The sequence below is a fragment of the Scylla paramamosain genome, chromosome 14, assembly GCF_035594125.1.
Source record: "Scylla paramamosain isolate STU-SP2022 chromosome 14, ASM3559412v1, whole genome shotgun sequence".
NCBI lineage: Eukaryota > Metazoa > Arthropoda > Malacostraca > Decapoda > Portunidae > Scylla > Scylla paramamosain.
Window position 1 is genome coordinate 12,783,622 of NC_087164.1, and position 17,856 is coordinate 12,801,477.

Below are 17,856 nucleotides of genomic sequence, written 5' to 3' on the forward strand. Positions count from 1 at the left end.
GTGAGTGGAAATAAATAAAGTGTATATACTGACTTGATTCCAACTTTCTTTGCCATTTTCCATTTACATAAGTGGTGTCGCCTTACACATATCACGCTACCTTTAAATCAAATGTTCCTTCCGCTGGTATGACAAACATACGGAGCAGGGAAACAGGTCACACTAGTTAACGTTTTTGTCATTTATTCAAAGTTAATGAGGTTTGTGAGGTTGAACATTTGTGAGATTATAAATAAAAGATTGAACTATTCCTACATCCCTCTTTTTTCTCTCTATCTCAAATCTTCGCTTTAATATGAGCGAGAAACTAGACAGTCACCCATATTTATTTATTTATTTTTTTTTATTTTTTTACTTTTTCGTCTTCTGAAGTTACGCTAATTAACATTTTTGTAGTTTATTTAGATTTAGAATTGGTATTTGGTAAGGTTAGAGATAAAAAGAAATGAACTATTTCTACCTCGCTTTATTTCTCTTTCTCTCTAACCTTCGTTTTATTATAAACATAAAACTAAATTTAATTTGGGATTTTCTCATATATATAATTTAACATTTTCTTGATATTCCCAAAATTGAGAGGTTTGTGAGGTTGAAAGTTTGTGAGATTATAAATAAAAGACTGAATTATTTCTACCTCGCTCACTTTATCTCTCACCCTTGCTTTAATGTGAGTGAGAAATAGAGACAGTCATCCATAATTGTTTGACTTTTGGGGGTATACTAGTTAACTGATTATTATCTTTTGTATCAGAATTATAATAGTTTATTCTTATTGTTGCTGCTGCTGATAATGGTGATGAGCTGCTGCTGCTGCTGCTGCTGCTGCTGCTGCTGCTGTTGTTGTTGTTGCTGTTGTTGTTGTATTATCATTATTATTATTATTATTATTTTTATTATTATTATTATTATTATTATTATTATTATTATTATTATTACTATTATATTTAAAGTGATTTTGTAGTTTGCTTATGAAAATCTCATATTCTCTCTCTCTCTCTCTCTCTCTCTCTCTCTCTCTCTCTCTCTCTCTCTCTCTCTCTATTCCAATAATCTATTCTCTGTTGTCTCCTTCCGTATGCTGATCTCATTCTCCTCTCTACTCTTCTCCTACATTCCATTTCCCTGTTTATTATATTCTCCTTCTCCTTTCATTCTCTTCTTTCTCTCCTTTCCTCATTAAATTTTCAGTTCTCTTGTCTTTCTTTTCTTACCTTATATCATTATTTTCTTTTTTCTTTCCTTCCTCTCTTGTCATTTTCAGTCACTTCTTTTTCTTTCCTTTCTTCATTTCATCCATAAGTGTGTAGTGAATCGCCCTTCTGGTAGGGAAACACACAGCTTTAATACAGTAGTCCGGTTGTTCTACTCCCACGTTCTGGCCGGAAATAAAGTATCTAAAAATTAGGAGGCTAAGGTTATCTTTCATAAAACCCTTGATAAGTCGTAAATTATTATGGAGGAAAAGACGTAAAGCAGTGAAATGCACAGACTATATTCCAGTCGTCTTCCCGGAACGTAATCTTGCATGCGACGCGTGTTTCTTATTTCCCCTAATCCTATATAACCAATACGATGAAATGTTCTTTCTTTTACTTGCGGATTCTTTTTTCTTCTTATCTTTTAACAATTACACACCCTTGAAACAAAATCAAGGACAAACCAATAGATTAAACAGACCATCCCCCTACCCCCTTAGCTCCCCCCCCCCAAGACGGAGGCGAAACGAGCAATGACAGAGTAGGAACAGCTGATCGGAGCCACTGCTTTGTTTACCTGGGGAAGTTGCGTGCCTGCCCTTACTCACCGCTCGGGGAGGACAGTGAATACTGATGTTAAGGCATATTATCAATCGCCAGTATGATCCAGTCAGCAGCAATGTTGTGTACCCACTCGCTAAAGGTGAGGAATACATGTGTAGAGGAGAGAAGGAAGGCGTGAGAGGCACCAATTTAGAACAACGAATTTGGCACAAAGTCAGCGTCATATTGAGAGGAGCTGGTTCTTTCAGCCAGCAGATGACCTAATATACGTAAATTCTTCACAGTGTCCGGAATGGGGACCTTAAACCATTACTTACCTGGGTTTTGATTATTTGTGTAGCTTTTTCTTGATTATTCACCCAATAGTTAACTGCTCAGTGCATTAGGTGGTATTGTCACAGTTGTACTTAGCTTGTCTGTGCTGGACGATGTTTTCCATAATTGCTTACAGCTTTTTAGACACTTATTTCATATCATATTCTATTATGTAGTTCTTTAGCTGGAGAAAGATGAAATCAACTTTTCTTACCTTGTTTCATTGTCCATGCTGAAAAACAAAATGAATGCTAACAAATGACAACCATAGTGGTAAACCTTGTCAATAACATCTCTTTATATATTCTTTTGTCATCCATCCCCATCTTCAACAAACTTGGGAATGTTGTAGGAAAGTGAGGTTTTTGGATGGGAAATGCAAAAATCAGTAAAATTTGGCCAAAGAGAAAAGTCAACCGTAAAAATCATTCCTTTCTGGAAAAAAAATTGGGCTGGGGAAGCAAGTATGACTAAAATATGGAGTTCCAAATCTAACCTAACCTAACAGGAGGGCTATACCCCCTCAAGTCACATTCATGGCACACACCATCCAGTCAGAATGCACAAGACATGACAAACCCCACACTATTACAGGTTTCAGCACAACTCCTCAGGGGGAAAAAACCTGGCACCCCAACACATGAAGCTAACACAAGTAGGGAGGACATGACAAGATCCACAGTGCAACACGGAAGTGGCATGGAATGAAATACCATGGAGAGTCTGGTCCCTTGCCTCCTGTGAGGCTTTTTAATACCTTGAGTCATTACTGTCTGGTCGCCACTTGCAGGCACAACAGCTATCAGTGACGTCTATTCTCAAAGCTGTCTGAGCATCACTAACACTGCACCCACACAGCCATTGCAGTCAGTTCACTGATGCAATAACAGTACTAACCCAAAATCACTTGTCTTGCCTTAATTGTTCCATTGTATTAACTTGGTACATAAATAAGCCTAAGCTAACGAAACCTAAAATAATGTGAAATCAACCATTGATAGCAAGGCCTGAATGAGCTAGGAAGTGGTCTGAATTAGTGAGGGACAAGTTGGCCAAGATCCAAGTAAACCTGTTGTGCTATTAAGCCATTATCTATTTCAGACCATTGCAGGATGCTTAAAAATTCAGCATCACAATATGACGACTGAGTGGCAGGCAAGCGATTGATTCTGAAGTTTTACATTTTTTTTTTTTTAAATGGGTGTTTTGTAGGCTTTTTTCCCCATTTTGTATGCCCTTGGCTAGAGTCATGGGACTGACAGTGACCAATTCAACTTTGTGATAAACTTTATCATGTTTAAAGACTGAACTCTCAATTTGTATTTCATTGTGGTGTGGGGGGTGTTTTAAAAGTGCTGAGGAGGTGTAAAATGAGATGAAATGGACATATCAGTAAGGAGGAGACCCACGTATATACTCAGAACTTTTGGGTTGGATGTAATTAGAAGGAAACCAGTGAGAATACCAAAAAGGAGCTGGAACTGGTGCATGGAAGGAGACATGAAAAGGAGAAACATCAATAAAGAGATAGTTTATGACTGCATAAAATTGGAGAGAATAATAAACCATCCATCTTCTTGAGAGGAAATGTGGACTTTAAATAAAATGATAAATGATGACGACTTATCTCACTGTACAGGTAATGAAAACTTGCTGCAGCGTATGTCCCTCCTGCAGTCCATGGAGGTGCACAGGGGATGTGTCAACACAGTGGTGTGGGACACACCAGGGAATCTCCTACTCTCAGGTTCAGATGACCAACAGCTTGTCATATGGTTAGTCAAGGTACTTCTCTGTTACTAATTGCTGATCCTTCTGAATAGTGTGATGTATCAATGATTTTAAGGGGATCTGATAGAGGCATTTAGATTATATAAGGAGTGACAAGAGAAGTGCAGACAAGATTCTTAGGGTTAGTAATCAGCTTAGGAAAGAAAGTAATGGGTTTAATCCATCAGTTTTTTGTTGAACATGCAGGAACCATTTTGTAAACTCAATTTATTCATTGATATGATTGATGGAGCAAGACAACTTTTCTGGAGTGAATGGACAAAGCTGAAGAATTACTGACTTTTACTTTGTGTTGCAGTGATCCATGGGAGCGAATGACAAAAATGCGCATTCACACAGCCCATCGTGCCAACATATTCAGCGCCAAATTTATGCCACATACGGCCAATAAAAAGATTGTATCCTGCTCAGGAGATGGCATTGTGATTTATACAGGTAGGCCCATATTTAGGTGAATATTGTGTGTATGTACCAATTTGTGTTGACCTATTTAGATTTTTACAGAATTGGGTCAGGCACATTATTTCCTGTTTCTCAAGACCAATTTTATGAGCACCTGTAATTTTACAATGCAAGTCATCATCATATGGTTTGTACTTTCAGATGTTGAAAGGCAAGAAGAGACACATGACTGTAAATTCACCTGCCACTACAGTACTTGTTATGATGTTGTCACTCTCCCTGATGATCCTCACACCTTCCTTACCTGTGGAGAGGATGACTGTGTCCGTTGGTTTGACCTAAGAATAAAGACAAAGTGTTCTGTCCGAGAGTGTCAAGAGGTGAGGGTTACTGTGTCAGAGGCTTCTTGTAATTATCATGGTCATTTTCTTTAATGATTCTATTTTGTTTACAAAGTTGGAAGGCTTATGAGTCTCTTTTAAATTTCAAGGTTGCATATAATTGCTTTTCTGATGTTCTCATGTCCTCCTCCACACACAATCTCCAGATATGTGAAGGAAAATGTGAAATGGATAAACATCAGGGAAGAGAATATTTACAACTCCAAAAAGTATGAAAGACTCATATTCTGTCTGACATGGAAGAGAAAATAAGGAAGATAAACAGCATCAATAAACTGCTTTTTTTTTAAAATTAGCCAAAAACTGCAACCTGAGCTTGCTTGCAGGACATTCTGCTGAATATGGGCCGCCCTGTCACTGCTGTGGCTGTTAATCCCATCACTCCATATCACCTGGCTGTGGCTACCCAGGACTCCACCATAAGAATATATGACCGACGCATACTGGGCACCCGGGCATCAGGTAAATTGTACACTTCCTCTGTCATGCTTCTATGAACATCTTTCCCTCGTATACCAAGTGTTATTCTCTGCCAGTAATGAAAGGGTCAGCAAGAACATAGCAAAAGTGTGAAAATGCCTCAGAATTGTATTCTGAACTCTCTGACTGCTATGGGCTTCTCTTCAATTTGATATAATGATTTGGTGCAAGTATAGTGTATAATTGAGGAGCTCCTGCCAGAAGGGACTCAACCAGCATTTTCCACATTTTCAGTTTCCCGTGGAAAATGTTGCCTGCACTTTTCCTCTGTCTCGTGCTACCATAGGACAGACAATATTGAACCTTATAACCTCGCTATATAAGGTATAGCAACAAGTGGTAGCGTGTCATTTTCTCGATGATTACTTTGCCGTTGGTGAGCATGAGGGGCTCACAGCTCCTCCACCTCTTGCGCTCTAGCTGCTAATGCTGCTTTTCAGCTAATCAAGTGTGTGGAGCAGTTCTTCCTGCCTCAGTCACGTTGCTTTCCGTGTGAATGTCAACATATGCGCCACTTATCTATGCGTTTTACTTATTTACCACGCATTTATCGTCCAATTATGACTCCAGTGCTTCTGAACAAAGTCATGCAAGCAGCAATGGCATCCTGAGAATTGATTAAAGAGTGCAAATAAATGCAAGCATGATTGAGGAGAAGCCTACACAAGCATGGCCACCAAGAAGAAGGTGGGAGTCCGTGTACTTGTCCTGAACAGTGTTTTTGCCAAAGTTGGGGAGGATAACATTCAGATTATTTTCAAGGGCTTCTGAGAAATATTAAACCATGTGTTCAGTTGTGTTATATTGCATCTAGGTCACTGAAACATCTGTGAAACGACCTAAGACTTCTCCCCTTGACTGGTGAGTATTTGACTTATAAACAGTGTGTGAATTTAAAGTTTTTATGGTGCTTTTAATATTGATAATCAATTAATAGTTAAATTTTTTCAGTATTTTGAAATGCAATGTAAGTTAGATGGATAAAATTGTAATTTTCAACTTGAAAAAATTAATGGATTTTTATGAAACCAAAACAGCAAAAAGGATAAGTTCTTTAGCTTTAAAATGGTATATTACACGTTATTTTTCCACTTAAACTCTATCTGTAACAGTTCCCTAACATTAACATAAATTTACTCAAAACTACAAAAAATCAGTTGAGCCCTTGCTGCTGGCAGCTCCTCAATTTTTAGACATTACTGTCACCAAGAGTGAGTGAATAGTTCAAAGCTCTCAATATCTGTAGCTTTATATCTACTCAGCAAAATCATGCATTTACTCAAATGAAATAGCAAAAATCATAATATTCTTAGTAGTCAAAGGACTAAGGTGCAGAAATTAGGCCATGTGTGATGGCCACTCTTTGAGGGGTTCCAAGGGACAAATATAATGGGTATAAGCTGGTGAATTGCAAATGAGTTGCATGACTTCAAAATTAGCATTTTTGAATTGTTATCTATTGTGGATCTCTTGCTTTTTTGTGTAATTTATGATAATTTTTCAGGCAAACATTATCTTTAAATCTTTTAGCTCAGTGACCAAACCAAACTCAGAGGCTTTATTGTTACACATTGTTACACATTGTTATTTGTGTCTGCAGATATTGTGCAAACATCTGGTAGTGTATCTTTCAATTTATTCACACAGATTCATACTTGGAACAAGCTGACCGAGCTCTCCTGATGCGACTCAAGCCAGACAGCATGGAGGGCAAGAGCCACCGAGTAACCAGCCTACGCTATAGCCAGGATGGTCAGGAGATCCTTGCCAGCTACTCCTCAGACTTCCTTTACCTTTTTGACACTCAGGTAAGTTACCTCCTCACCAGCCACTATTGCTTTGGTGCACAGGGAAGAGTGTTTGAAAGGTTTGGTTTGTCTGTTAAAGGTGATGGAATAAATTGGGGAGTGAATGAGATGGTCAAATACTCGTACAACACCTGCATATGGTTCAGTTATGTGGAGGAAATGCGGAAGATTGAGAGGACAAGGAGGAAGACTATGAGATGGGAGTGTATATCAAAATACTTCAAAAAAAGAGAGATAAGACTAGGAGTTTCATGGGGAATGTGCAAAGGTGGAGTGTATGGACACTATACAAGTAGACTCTTCCATCGGTCACACTCTCATGAGAGTTCTAAGGAATGGGTGCCAGAGCAAGTTGGAATAGATCAGGTGAGTCACTGCTCTTGGTTTTGTGAAAGTTAGTTATTGGAATTTGAATTTTGAGTTGCTTTTTAATTTTGTTTTATGTAGCTGATTTTGTGAAGAAAATGCTTCTTTTGCTAGTTCAGTATATGATATTAAGTTTACAGACTGTCTCTGTATGTCTAAGAATATAGGAAAATATGGAGCCTGCAAAATATCAGTTGACCCATACAAAGCAGCTCCTGGCCACTAAAAACTTATTACCTATCACTGTTATCAATAGATTTATTCATCCTCCTCTCATAACTTTCTAATATAAGTGAACTTATTATGTTCTTGCTCAGTTTGTTTCATTCATTTATAACCCTATTTTATGTAAAACAGATTTTGCCTTTCTCTGTAATCATTTGTATGCCTACTAATTTCTTCCCTGATTGTGTTGCAACATGATTTAATATTTGATATAGGATATGGAGGTTAATGCTTAAAATTCCTTCCATTTATTTATTTGTCTTTATTTTATTCACTTATTTACTTGTTTTTTAAGATTCTTATGTTTGGACTCTAAAAAGTTGAAAGTCTGGAAGTAGAATCTTGGAAAAACTAAAATGTCACACTTTGCTACAGTATTTTTTGCCACAGTATGCACTTAGAAGTTGCTAGATTGGAATATAAAATTTCATTTTCTTTATTTTTTTTATTTATTCTTAGAAGTTCACAAAACTTAAGAGCTGGTCTCTGCCTGCTTATAGGATGGCAAAACTAATAAGCACATGTGTGAAAGTTGTGTGACTGTTATGTGGTTGTGGATGCATGTGCCCTATTCCCTGTTTGACTAACTAGTAACAGATGATAATAGTGATAAAAGCTTCAGTACACTTATCTTCTCAGAATTATAAGGAAACATCCATGAAAGTTAAAGTGGATAATGATGCCGAGGCTAACTCTGGCCCCACCCTGAAGCGCCTGCGTCTGCGAGGGGACTGGTCGGACACTGGCCCTCAAGCTCTCCCGGAGCGTGAGATGAGGAGCCAGGCTGGAGGTAAGCCAAAACTGTCCCTTGTGTTTAATTATCAGTAATGGGTGTTGGTGGAGAAGAACAAGAGTGGAATGCATTACAGAAGTGATAAGAAGATAAAAAATGAGATGCTTTGGATACATAATAAGAGAAGATCAGGAACCAGTTAAAAGAGCCTGGAGAAAATTGATTGAGGGAAGAAGATTGAGGGGAAGACATAGAGTGAGATGGAGGAATGGTTCAGTGTGTGTGTGTGTGTGTGTGTGTGTGTGTGTGTGTGTGCGTGTGTGTGTGTGTGTGTGTGTGTGTGTGTGTGTGTGTGTGTGTGTGTGTGTGTGTGTGTGTGTGTGTGTGTGCATGCACGTGCTTGTGCATATGCTTGCCCCAAGAGGCCAGAAATGGAATATTCAACACCCTTGGGCATTAAAAAGGCAAGGCATAAAGAGGGAAAAAGGTCTTTGCAATTATAGAAACTCCACTTCATCATAGCTTGGCCACAGTTATCACTGACAAAAAAAAAAAAAAAAAAAAAATTTTTGTGATTTGTCTCTTTTCAAATAATTTTCTACTCAATATCTTTCTTTAATCATCTACATTTGGGTAATGTAATCTTTGCATTTATCTGTGACTCCTACTTTCAGATCACCTCCACACTGTTATGGGGTATTCAGCAGTCTAGCAACTGTCTTTGCATCTGCTTTTGACTGATCTCTTTTGTACATTTGTTTCTTTAATAATATTGTGTTTAGTAATTATCCATATGAATATTTTGTTTGGTTGATCTCATAATGCAAAGAATAATAACCTCCAAATTTTGTATAATGTGTTTTTATTTGTAGATTAAATTTAACTTTTACTTTCATAGATTTTTCATCTCCAGACCATGTAGAGTAGTGAATTCAGAAACATGATATAGGCACCCTTTTAATATCTAGGCTTGTTTTGGTTACAGTGGGAGGCTGTTGCTTTTAGAATTATATTACAATTATCTCCTTGGAAGATTTCTTAAAAACTTAATCAGATATATAGATAGATTTCATTATTGTTTGAGTCACCATCATTACTGTAGAAATTTGGAGATATTCTCTGCTTTTACCCTTTAGCACTGAAGATCAAGGAGATTGTCTTCTTCATCCTTAAAAATTTCAATTTCCCTCCAGATGTTGGACAAGCAAGACCAACTTTGCATGCTACCCTAATGCAAAGAATGACTGATGTGTTGTCTCGTATGTTAAACGATCCCAACTCAAGGGCATCTGGTCAGCGAACAACTTCTGAATCTGAGTCATCTCAGAATGCAGCAGGTGATGAAGAGGGTAACACAGAGAGTGGCAGTCAGCCGCCCTCCTCCAGCCCTAGTGTTCATCTTGCTGCTGCAGCAGAAACATCTGATGCAGTGGCTGAAGAAAATATAGAGACTGAACAGCTTCCCACAAGTGAGGCCACACATGAAAGTGAAGAGTTGATGGAAAGAAACTGTGATGAGTCAGACACTTTGCAACCAGAACAAACAACCAGCCAATCTGATAGTGAACCTCAGCAGTCTGACAGTGGTGATCCCCAGACAGAAGCAAGTGAGAGTGCTGACTCATTAGTTGAAGGGATGAATCATGAAAATGAAATGCCATCAAAGAATTCCAAAATTGAGGGCTTGCAGGACAGAATTACATCACTTAGACGAGGATTTGTCAAAATGTAAGTCATCATTTTTCTTTCGGAGTAGGTTTGGATTAATACACTTTAATGTCACTAATACCAATTGGAAATGTAGACAATATCATAGTGTAGTGGCTGGAGGTATAAAGAAACTTGACAATCATTATGGTAAAGTAATGGTAAAGGTGGATACACACATTAAAGCTGCATGTGGTCTTGGTGCTCATCTCCATCTCACTGGCCTTTCATCCTGTGGTAGATGATGTGCCTCACTCTGGGACACAGGATCATTATGGCTCTGACATCTAAGGTGCTCTACTTTATGTCTCTTATGTCATGGATTCTGCATATTTAATCATTTATTTATTTATTTATTTATTTTTTAATTTTCCCTCCCACAGACATCAGGTGGAACCATCAGTCAATCTCTCCTATTCTGGGCATGGTGTCTCCAGCAGCATGATCAGTTTAGGTGTGGGAGATGAAGTGTCCCGTGATTGTAACTCACAGGAGAATGAAGATGAAACCAGCGGCTCACCAAGAGAATCCTCCCCAAGGCTGCAGCCTCAACCAGACCAAACTCCTGAGCCCTCCCAGCCTTCAGAAGCAGCCTTGTCCGAGGTCCCAGGTTCCTCATCCTCCCCCTCTCCGTCCACATCCTCTCATCCTCCAGTGACCAAAGCTCAGACAATTTCCACATCCACCTCTAGTCCAGCCATCTGTAACATGGAAGCTGATCCATCTTCTGCTTGGACTGCCAGGGGAGGTGTGGGAGCAGACTCGGGTATGGCAGCGTCCTCTAGTCATGGGACAAGAGCCAGTGAATTGAATGTAGGACCTGCATTAGGTAAGTCCATCTGCATATCTGTGTCTGTTCTAATGTATTGTTGATCAGATGAGCATTGAAGTTCATTGCCAGGAATCAAACTTTATTTAATGTAATAATTAGTTTCATAGTTTCAATTTATCCAGATTTTGTTATAATACAGCACAGCACTAACAGTTACATTTTTAATATAACTTCAAGAATTCCAGTAATTATCAACTGAAACACTCCAAGACTGGTATGCTCGGTAAGCATTAGTTTGCATGGTGTACAAACTTATCAAGCTGAGAAATATTGTATTTGAGTCATGTTGGGTAAATTTAAGATAGTTCTTGATTAGAGGTGGCATTCCTTCAGCCCATAAGTGCCTGTTCCAGAGCACTCAGAAGCACTCAGATGATGCATCACTTCCCAACAAGGCAGCTTATAACCTGAATGGAGACACTCTTCATTTTGCGTGATTGATTTCTATTCTTTTTTTATTATAGACTCACAGAATACAAACAAGTAATAGCAGTCATCATATGTACTTTTGTAATGCCAAGCTTCCATCCTGTATGCCAGATTAGTAAAATTATTTGATGAAGTACCGTATTCAAAATTCGTTGTTTGTTCATTTCAGGTGAGAAATGATAGAGTAAGAAAAACACACTTCCTTTTCAGACTTTGGAGATGATGATAGTGATGATGAATCCACAAGTGCCAGGTTAGATTTTTTTTTCTGCTGTGCTCTGTGGACTTGTATTATTAAAATGTTTTGAACATCATTACATGTTCTTATATTGATGTTGTTTATATGATGAAGCTTAATGGACAACATTACCACCTCAAGAACTGCCAGTGCACGCATGGCCAATGCAATAGAGCGTGCTGTGCAGCGTGCCCGAGGGGAGCGTGCGTCAGGAGGGGGAGAGGAGACAGAGGTCACGGTGCCCCAAGCAGCTGTCCGCCAGTGTTATAAGGGTCACCGGAATGCCAGGTGAGAAGGAAAACATTGGCATCACATTGTCATTTATGAGCACCTACTTCCTGCCTCATACAGTTTGTTTGTTTGCCATAAATTTAATTCATAATCTTAGGCATTTAAGTTAATTTGAGGAACAGCCTCCATGCTCACATAAGGCAGCCTCTGTCAGCTGATGATAGTATACCAAGTTGTATGGATGTGTGCAGTTTGGTTGTCAGATTCTTTACTTATTAAAATTTTCCTCAGTACCTCATCTCCCATCTAAGTCTGTCAACTAGCACTTTGCTTTCCATGAAGTTGTTAAACTCTTGCTGTAATATTGAACAAGTCATACCACAAAAGTATTGTACAGGATCTTTTATGTTGACATTGCAGAACTATGATCAAAGAGGCTTGCTTCTGGGGAGACACGCATGTCATGTCCGGCTCAGACTGTGGCCGTGTCTTTGTGTGGGAGCGCAACACTGGACGACTGGTGATGTTGTGGGAGGCTGACAGGCATGTTGTGAACTGCCTGCAGCCCCACCCGTCCCTACCAGTGCTGGCGACCTCCGGCATTGACTATGATGTGAAGCTCTGGGCTCCATTGTGTGAAGAATCTCGCTTTGATGAAGCCAAGGCCAAAGAGGTGAGATGAAGACTTAATCATAAAACATTTATGTACTCAGTGGATTGAAGTGAGAGTTAACACTTGCATAGTGTAATTCATACATTCTTAAACATTAGTGCTTCCAGGCTTATGATGGACATCTGGAACCATATGTGTGATAAACTATTTTTCATAGATGTCTCTAATCCAGATAACACAACGTAATGAGGCCCTCTTGGAGGAGACCCGTGACACTATTACAGTACCTGCAACCTTCATGATCCGTATGTTGGCCTCTCTCAACCAGCTCAGGCGAGGAAGTAAGTCTGACACTTTTGTTGAAATCACTGTATGTTATCAGAAAAGCAACAATTTCATGGACCTAAAATGTTTTGAGTTTCTTCATCATGAGTCTCCTTTGTACCTGATCCCAGTGTGTTTGTTATTTTTCTTAAAAAATGTTAATTCTTAAATTTGTGGTGTTATGTATGGAATAACACAAGGATCTATACTAGGTCCAGTTCTCTACTTTATGTAAATGAGATTGTTATAGGAAGACTATTTCCCATCCTGTATGCTGTTGATACAATGGTTTTTCTGAGGAATATAGTGTGGGTGTCTCTTCTGTTAAATAATGCATGTGGTGTCCTTGCAGCTACCTTTGCCGAGCGCTGGAGGAATCGCCGACAGGCTCGCAGACAGGGAGAAGAGGAGGATCAGGGTGGCAGTGCTGAGTAAAGGAGGGGGAAAAGTTGTTAGGTTTATATCATATATATATATATATATTATTTTGTTTCTTTCATTTATAGTTTATCTTATAGGATATTTAACATTATGATGATTGTGTGTTGCTTGAATTTTTATATAGTACATATTGCTGATGGCTGCAGTGTGTGTGTGTGTGTGTGTGTGTGTGTGTGTGTGTGTGTGTGTGTGTGTGTGTGTGTGTGTGTGTGTGTGTGTGTGTGTGTGTGTGTGTGTGTATTTTCATTTTTATTTAATATTATGATATAGCTGTGTTCAAAAGGACTTACTCATAGATGCATCACAGATCATTTTTTGAAGGAAACTGAGTTAAATGAAGCATGTCAATATTTAATGTTTTTAAAAAGACTGAAATGATGTTTACATAGTGCTGTTCTTTAACCATCCATTGAGCATTAGGATTAGGATGATTAGGGTGTGAATAACAAATATGAGTTCCTTGATTTTACACCTCAGAATTAATTTCAACTATACAAGTAATAGGTCACATTTGAAATCATACAATGGATTCTTAATAATTTCAGGCTTGACCTCTCTTTTCTTTTCTTTCTATTATTCTTTCTTTCCTAAAGTATTCTCAGTCTTGAAGGGGGATATTTATAATGATAATGAATAATTCCGTGTTCATTTTAGAAAACACGAGACTGGAGTCCTGTTCACTCACAATTGTCCACCTTGTTATGCCCTTGTCGGCAGTAATGTTCAGATGACATAGTACTGAAGTTTTCCTTGGAATTCCTGGGTTACATTAATTACATTTGGAAATCTGCAGGATGTAGCTATTTTGTATGCAGTATAATTTCAGCAGCTGCTCTTCAGTTGCTGAGATGAGGTCTTGGCTTCTCTTTACTAGTTATTTGGAAATCTCTTTGCTTGGCCACTTGTGGAATGTTGGCATCTCTGGTATAAGTTAATTTAGATTCTTTGCATGGCAAGGGAGGATAGGAATACCCATGATTTGAGGCAAAGATCAGTTGTGGAATGTTTGCATCTCTTGTATAGGCTCATTTGGATCTGTGTGTGATGAACCAGGATAAGAATACCAATGATTTGAGGCAAGTGCTCATGTGATATTCATATTTATGGCTTGATGATATTATTATATTATATTTTGTAGTGGCCAGGAGAGTAAGAAGTTTTTACTTTTATACTCTGCCCATAATTTGAAAGCACACAAATTCAAACTTAATGCTTCCAAATCTCAGTATGGTGTTGCCAGAACTGACATATGAAAGAATTTTCACTTTAGAGAGTTTGTATGAAGACTACAATGGCTGAAGGGAATATAAAGCTTTGATGTGGATTGATATGCAAATTCATCTGATTAAACCATCATAAGAAGTGTTTGCTTCTCTATTGAGTGATCCAATATGAATACATGGTCTTCACATTCATGGGTATATTGGGTATAGAGTAGATAGAGCAAAAGGTTAGGCTGAGATCTTCTATGAATAATAGAAAGAGGTTGGATGATAGGACAGAGCTCTTTGGGACACCACTATTAATAGGTTTAGGAGAACAGGGGTCATTTATCAATGCTGAGATAGACTAGCCACAAAAGAAACTTGGGATAATTTTTGCAGAAAGATGGACAGAGATTGTTTGATGAAAGTTTAGGAACAAAATATTTATGCTAGACTATCAAGACTTTTGATATGTCGAAGGCAACAACAAAGGTTTCACTGAAATCCTTGGGAGAGGATTTCCAAGATTAATTATGGAAAGCTGGAAGATCATCACTGAATCATCCTTTACAGAATCCATAGTGACAATCAAAGAAATTTTGAGCAAGTGGATACTTAAAAGTCTTCCTGTTGAGGATAGTCTCAAAAGCTTTAGGAAGATGGGGATTCACAGCTATAGGTTTGAGGAATTGGAATGATCATGTTTTTAGGGAACTGGATGAATGTAGGCAAGCTTACAGCAAGAAGGATGTTGATATTGATAGACAGAGTTGGAAGAGTTTGATGAGGTGAGGAGTGAGCATGGCAGTACAGTTACAGAGAATGGCAGGAGGGATTCCATCAGGTCCATAAGTCTTCTGTCTTCATTTATTTATTTATTTATTTATTTATATATTTATTTATGTATGTTATTCTATTTCTTTTTGTTCCTCAATATCTCACTTGGTGGGGAATTTTATCAATCTCTGCAGGATGTCCATGAATGAAAGGACATCTGGAGTCTGAGTGATAGTTCTGCTGATAGTAGGCTACAAAGGGCATTGCTACTGTACACCTACATATCCTGGTGGCAAGATGATGTAGTTATAATAATTTTAATTTCTGGAGTGTGAGTGGATTGCTTATCTTGGTGTTACTCTGCAGGGCTGCTATTATAGTTTCAGTGACAAGCAGAATAACTTCACAGTCTAACCTGTATCTGCTGATAAATTCTGCATCTCTCAGCTTGCCAAGAATGATCCTTCTTGGGTACACACCTCTACACTGGAACTGTTTTTGTTATGGTGTGGCTATTTTGTCAGGAAATGTATAAGATAACAACATAAGGAAAGTAAGGACACTGTAAAATGTTCCTTCACATTTGCAAGGCAGATTCTGAAATGGTGCTGACAGAGTGATACATTCTTACCAATCCATGTTGTTTTGTGACACTTACTAGTCTAGTCTCAGTCATGGTCAAAATGTGCCACCTTTTTACCTCCATGATGTGTGTTCTAAGCCAAGGTTTGCTGTGGATAACTGTGACTGTTCATACACTTTGCGCTACTGTTATATTTGTGCTGCTCTGTACTAATGGAAGGACTTCTGTTTTTTTATGATGAGTTTTTGAAAATTTGTATGGTATTTGTAAGAGAGAGAGAGAGAGAGAGAGAGAGAGAGAGAGAGAGAGAGAGAGAGAGAGAGAGAGAGAGAGAGAGAGATTTGCTTGTTTAGTTTTCACAAGCTTTATTATGATGATTATAAACAGTAATCTCTTATTGGATGTTGTAGAGACATTCTTAGGAAAGGCTGTGAAAAGAAATTTATATCTCTCAGTTGCATGGTAAAAGAAACAATTTTTTATTTAGATTTTTTTTTCTTTTCTTCTTTAATATTGATTTGAAAAATGAGAAACTAAGTACAGGTTTGATGTGCAGCTTGTGAACCCCTGTTAGTACATGTCCCTCAGTAATGAGATGGTAGCATGATGAAAATTCTGGAGGAAAGCCACTTTATCTCCTCCAGCAGCTGTCATGCCTCTATCTGTACAGGTGTATTAGTGGTAGAATGAACATATGTTAAGTGGCGTTTTACATGATTGGGAAAGGCTGATGACTTATGAACATCTATGCACTTTTCTTTGAACACTAGTAGTAGTAAGGTATGTAGATCTTTTCCTCCCAAACTCATAACTGAATGTAATTACTGCGTAGTGGACGGCAGACGGTGTTACTTATAATCGTTAAACGCAAGCTTTCACCACATTTTTTACTGTGACTTGTTTTATTTTGATTTTCAGCATTATAGTTTTCTTGCTTTCATTACAAAAAACTACTATACTTTACCTTGAGTCAGCAAATTTTCGTGAACTGAGGTTTTCAACAAAGACAAATTCAGGTACCTTAGTATAGTGGTTTTGATTGCATTTTAATTTCTGTATAATAGTACAGCATAACTATATATATAAGAATACTACAGGTTTATGTATGTCTAGAAAATATCATCTCATTGAGGAACTGCAAGACTCATTGCACTGTGTCAGATGTTTACCTCTAGAGAAATGTTTGCAATACAAAAGTGAGGTTTGTGTTGTGAAAGAAACCACCTATATTTGTAGTCATAAATAATTTGGAACAACTTCTCTGTAGCCAGTTTTGTGTCAGTCTCTATACAAATCATGTAACTACTAGTCTATGAGCCAGATTACAAATTAGAGGGAAACAAAACTTTTCTAAAATGTTAATATCCATTACATGTAATAAGTTATGATTATTATTTTCTTGTAAGGTCTCGGCTTTCCACAGAAAATATCTTGTTGAATACAAGTCAGATACAGATAAAAATAAATTTTATACCAATGCTTTATCATCTTGGAACCCTATTTCACTTGTGGCAACTGATTAACATGGAATGAGGTAAAGGAAAGGCATGGTAGATTATGTAGTAACTTGAGATGCCTGAATAGGAGCATCTTGCATGAGTAAGAGCAGTAACAGATGGTTGTCAAGCTTACTGTTTGCCTTTTCTTGAACTCCTGGGGCTTTTGTGTGGGCAGGCTGGTGGCAGTTGTAAGGTGAAGCTTTATGATCACTTCTATTATTTGTTTCTATAGTCATTGTCTTGGTTGGGACTGTCCCGTATTCTCTGAATGTGCTTTGCCTAAAGAAAAAAAATGGAGATCTAATGTGTTCATAGTATAGGGGAAACTGTGAGATCAAAACTTGATCTAAATCAAAGGGTGTTCTAAACTGAAGGGTGTATAAATATAGGAAGCTTTAAGGAGCTTTAGAAGATTAAATTTATGGATGGGGATGATAGGATACAAGTCAGCACGTTTTATATTGGATCTATTATGCGTAAGGTTCTTGCAGCTTCGCTTATGTTTCAGTGTTCCTTCCAGACCAACATCCCAGTAAGAGGGTAAGCTAAACCAATCCCTCCCCACCTTCTGCCACTCGCAGTTTGCTTGTAAGTGGTGGACAGAGACTGAATTTGTTTTCTTACTCGTCTCTCATGTCCCTCACCATCCCGTAAATGTGATCCTGCCAGTTGGTCTTTTTGTGCATATGCTTTCCC

General features: G+C 38.1%; 1 protein-coding gene across 1 annotated transcript; it reads left to right on the top strand.

The window, feature by feature from the left end:
- The first annotated feature begins 1,725 nt into the window (after nucleotides 1-1,725).
- LOC135106880 (DDB1- and CUL4-associated factor 6-like) lies at nucleotides 1,726-17,136 on the top strand. Its single transcript, XM_064016255.1, has 14 exons — nucleotides 1,726-1,899; nucleotides 3,715-3,850; nucleotides 4,165-4,301; nucleotides 4,470-4,648; nucleotides 4,996-5,131; nucleotides 6,797-6,957; nucleotides 8,188-8,338; nucleotides 9,475-10,009; nucleotides 10,372-10,817; nucleotides 11,460-11,502; nucleotides 11,629-11,775; nucleotides 12,139-12,391; nucleotides 12,564-12,672; nucleotides 13,008-17,136. The coding sequence occupies exons 1-14, from the start codon at nucleotides 1,830-1,832 to the stop codon at nucleotides 13,088-13,090; spliced, it is 2,586 nt and encodes an 861-aa protein (XP_063872325.1). The 5' UTR covers nucleotides 1,726-1,829; the 3' UTR covers nucleotides 13,091-17,136.
- Nucleotides 17,137-17,856: the final 720 nt, after the last annotated feature.

Coding starts and splice junctions, on each gene's coding strand:
- LOC135106880 (XM_064016255.1), top strand. CDS start 1,830: ATGTTAAGGCATATTATCAATCGCCAGTATGATCCAGTCAGCAGCAAT. Junction 8,339..9,474: donor GATGAGGAGCCAGGCTGGAG/GTAAGCCAAAAC, acceptor ATTTCCCTCCAG/ATGTTGGACAAGCAAGACCA. Junction 10,010..10,371: donor AGACGAGGATTTGTCAAAAT/GTAAGTCATCAT, acceptor TCCCTCCCACAG/ACATCAGGTGGAACCATCAG.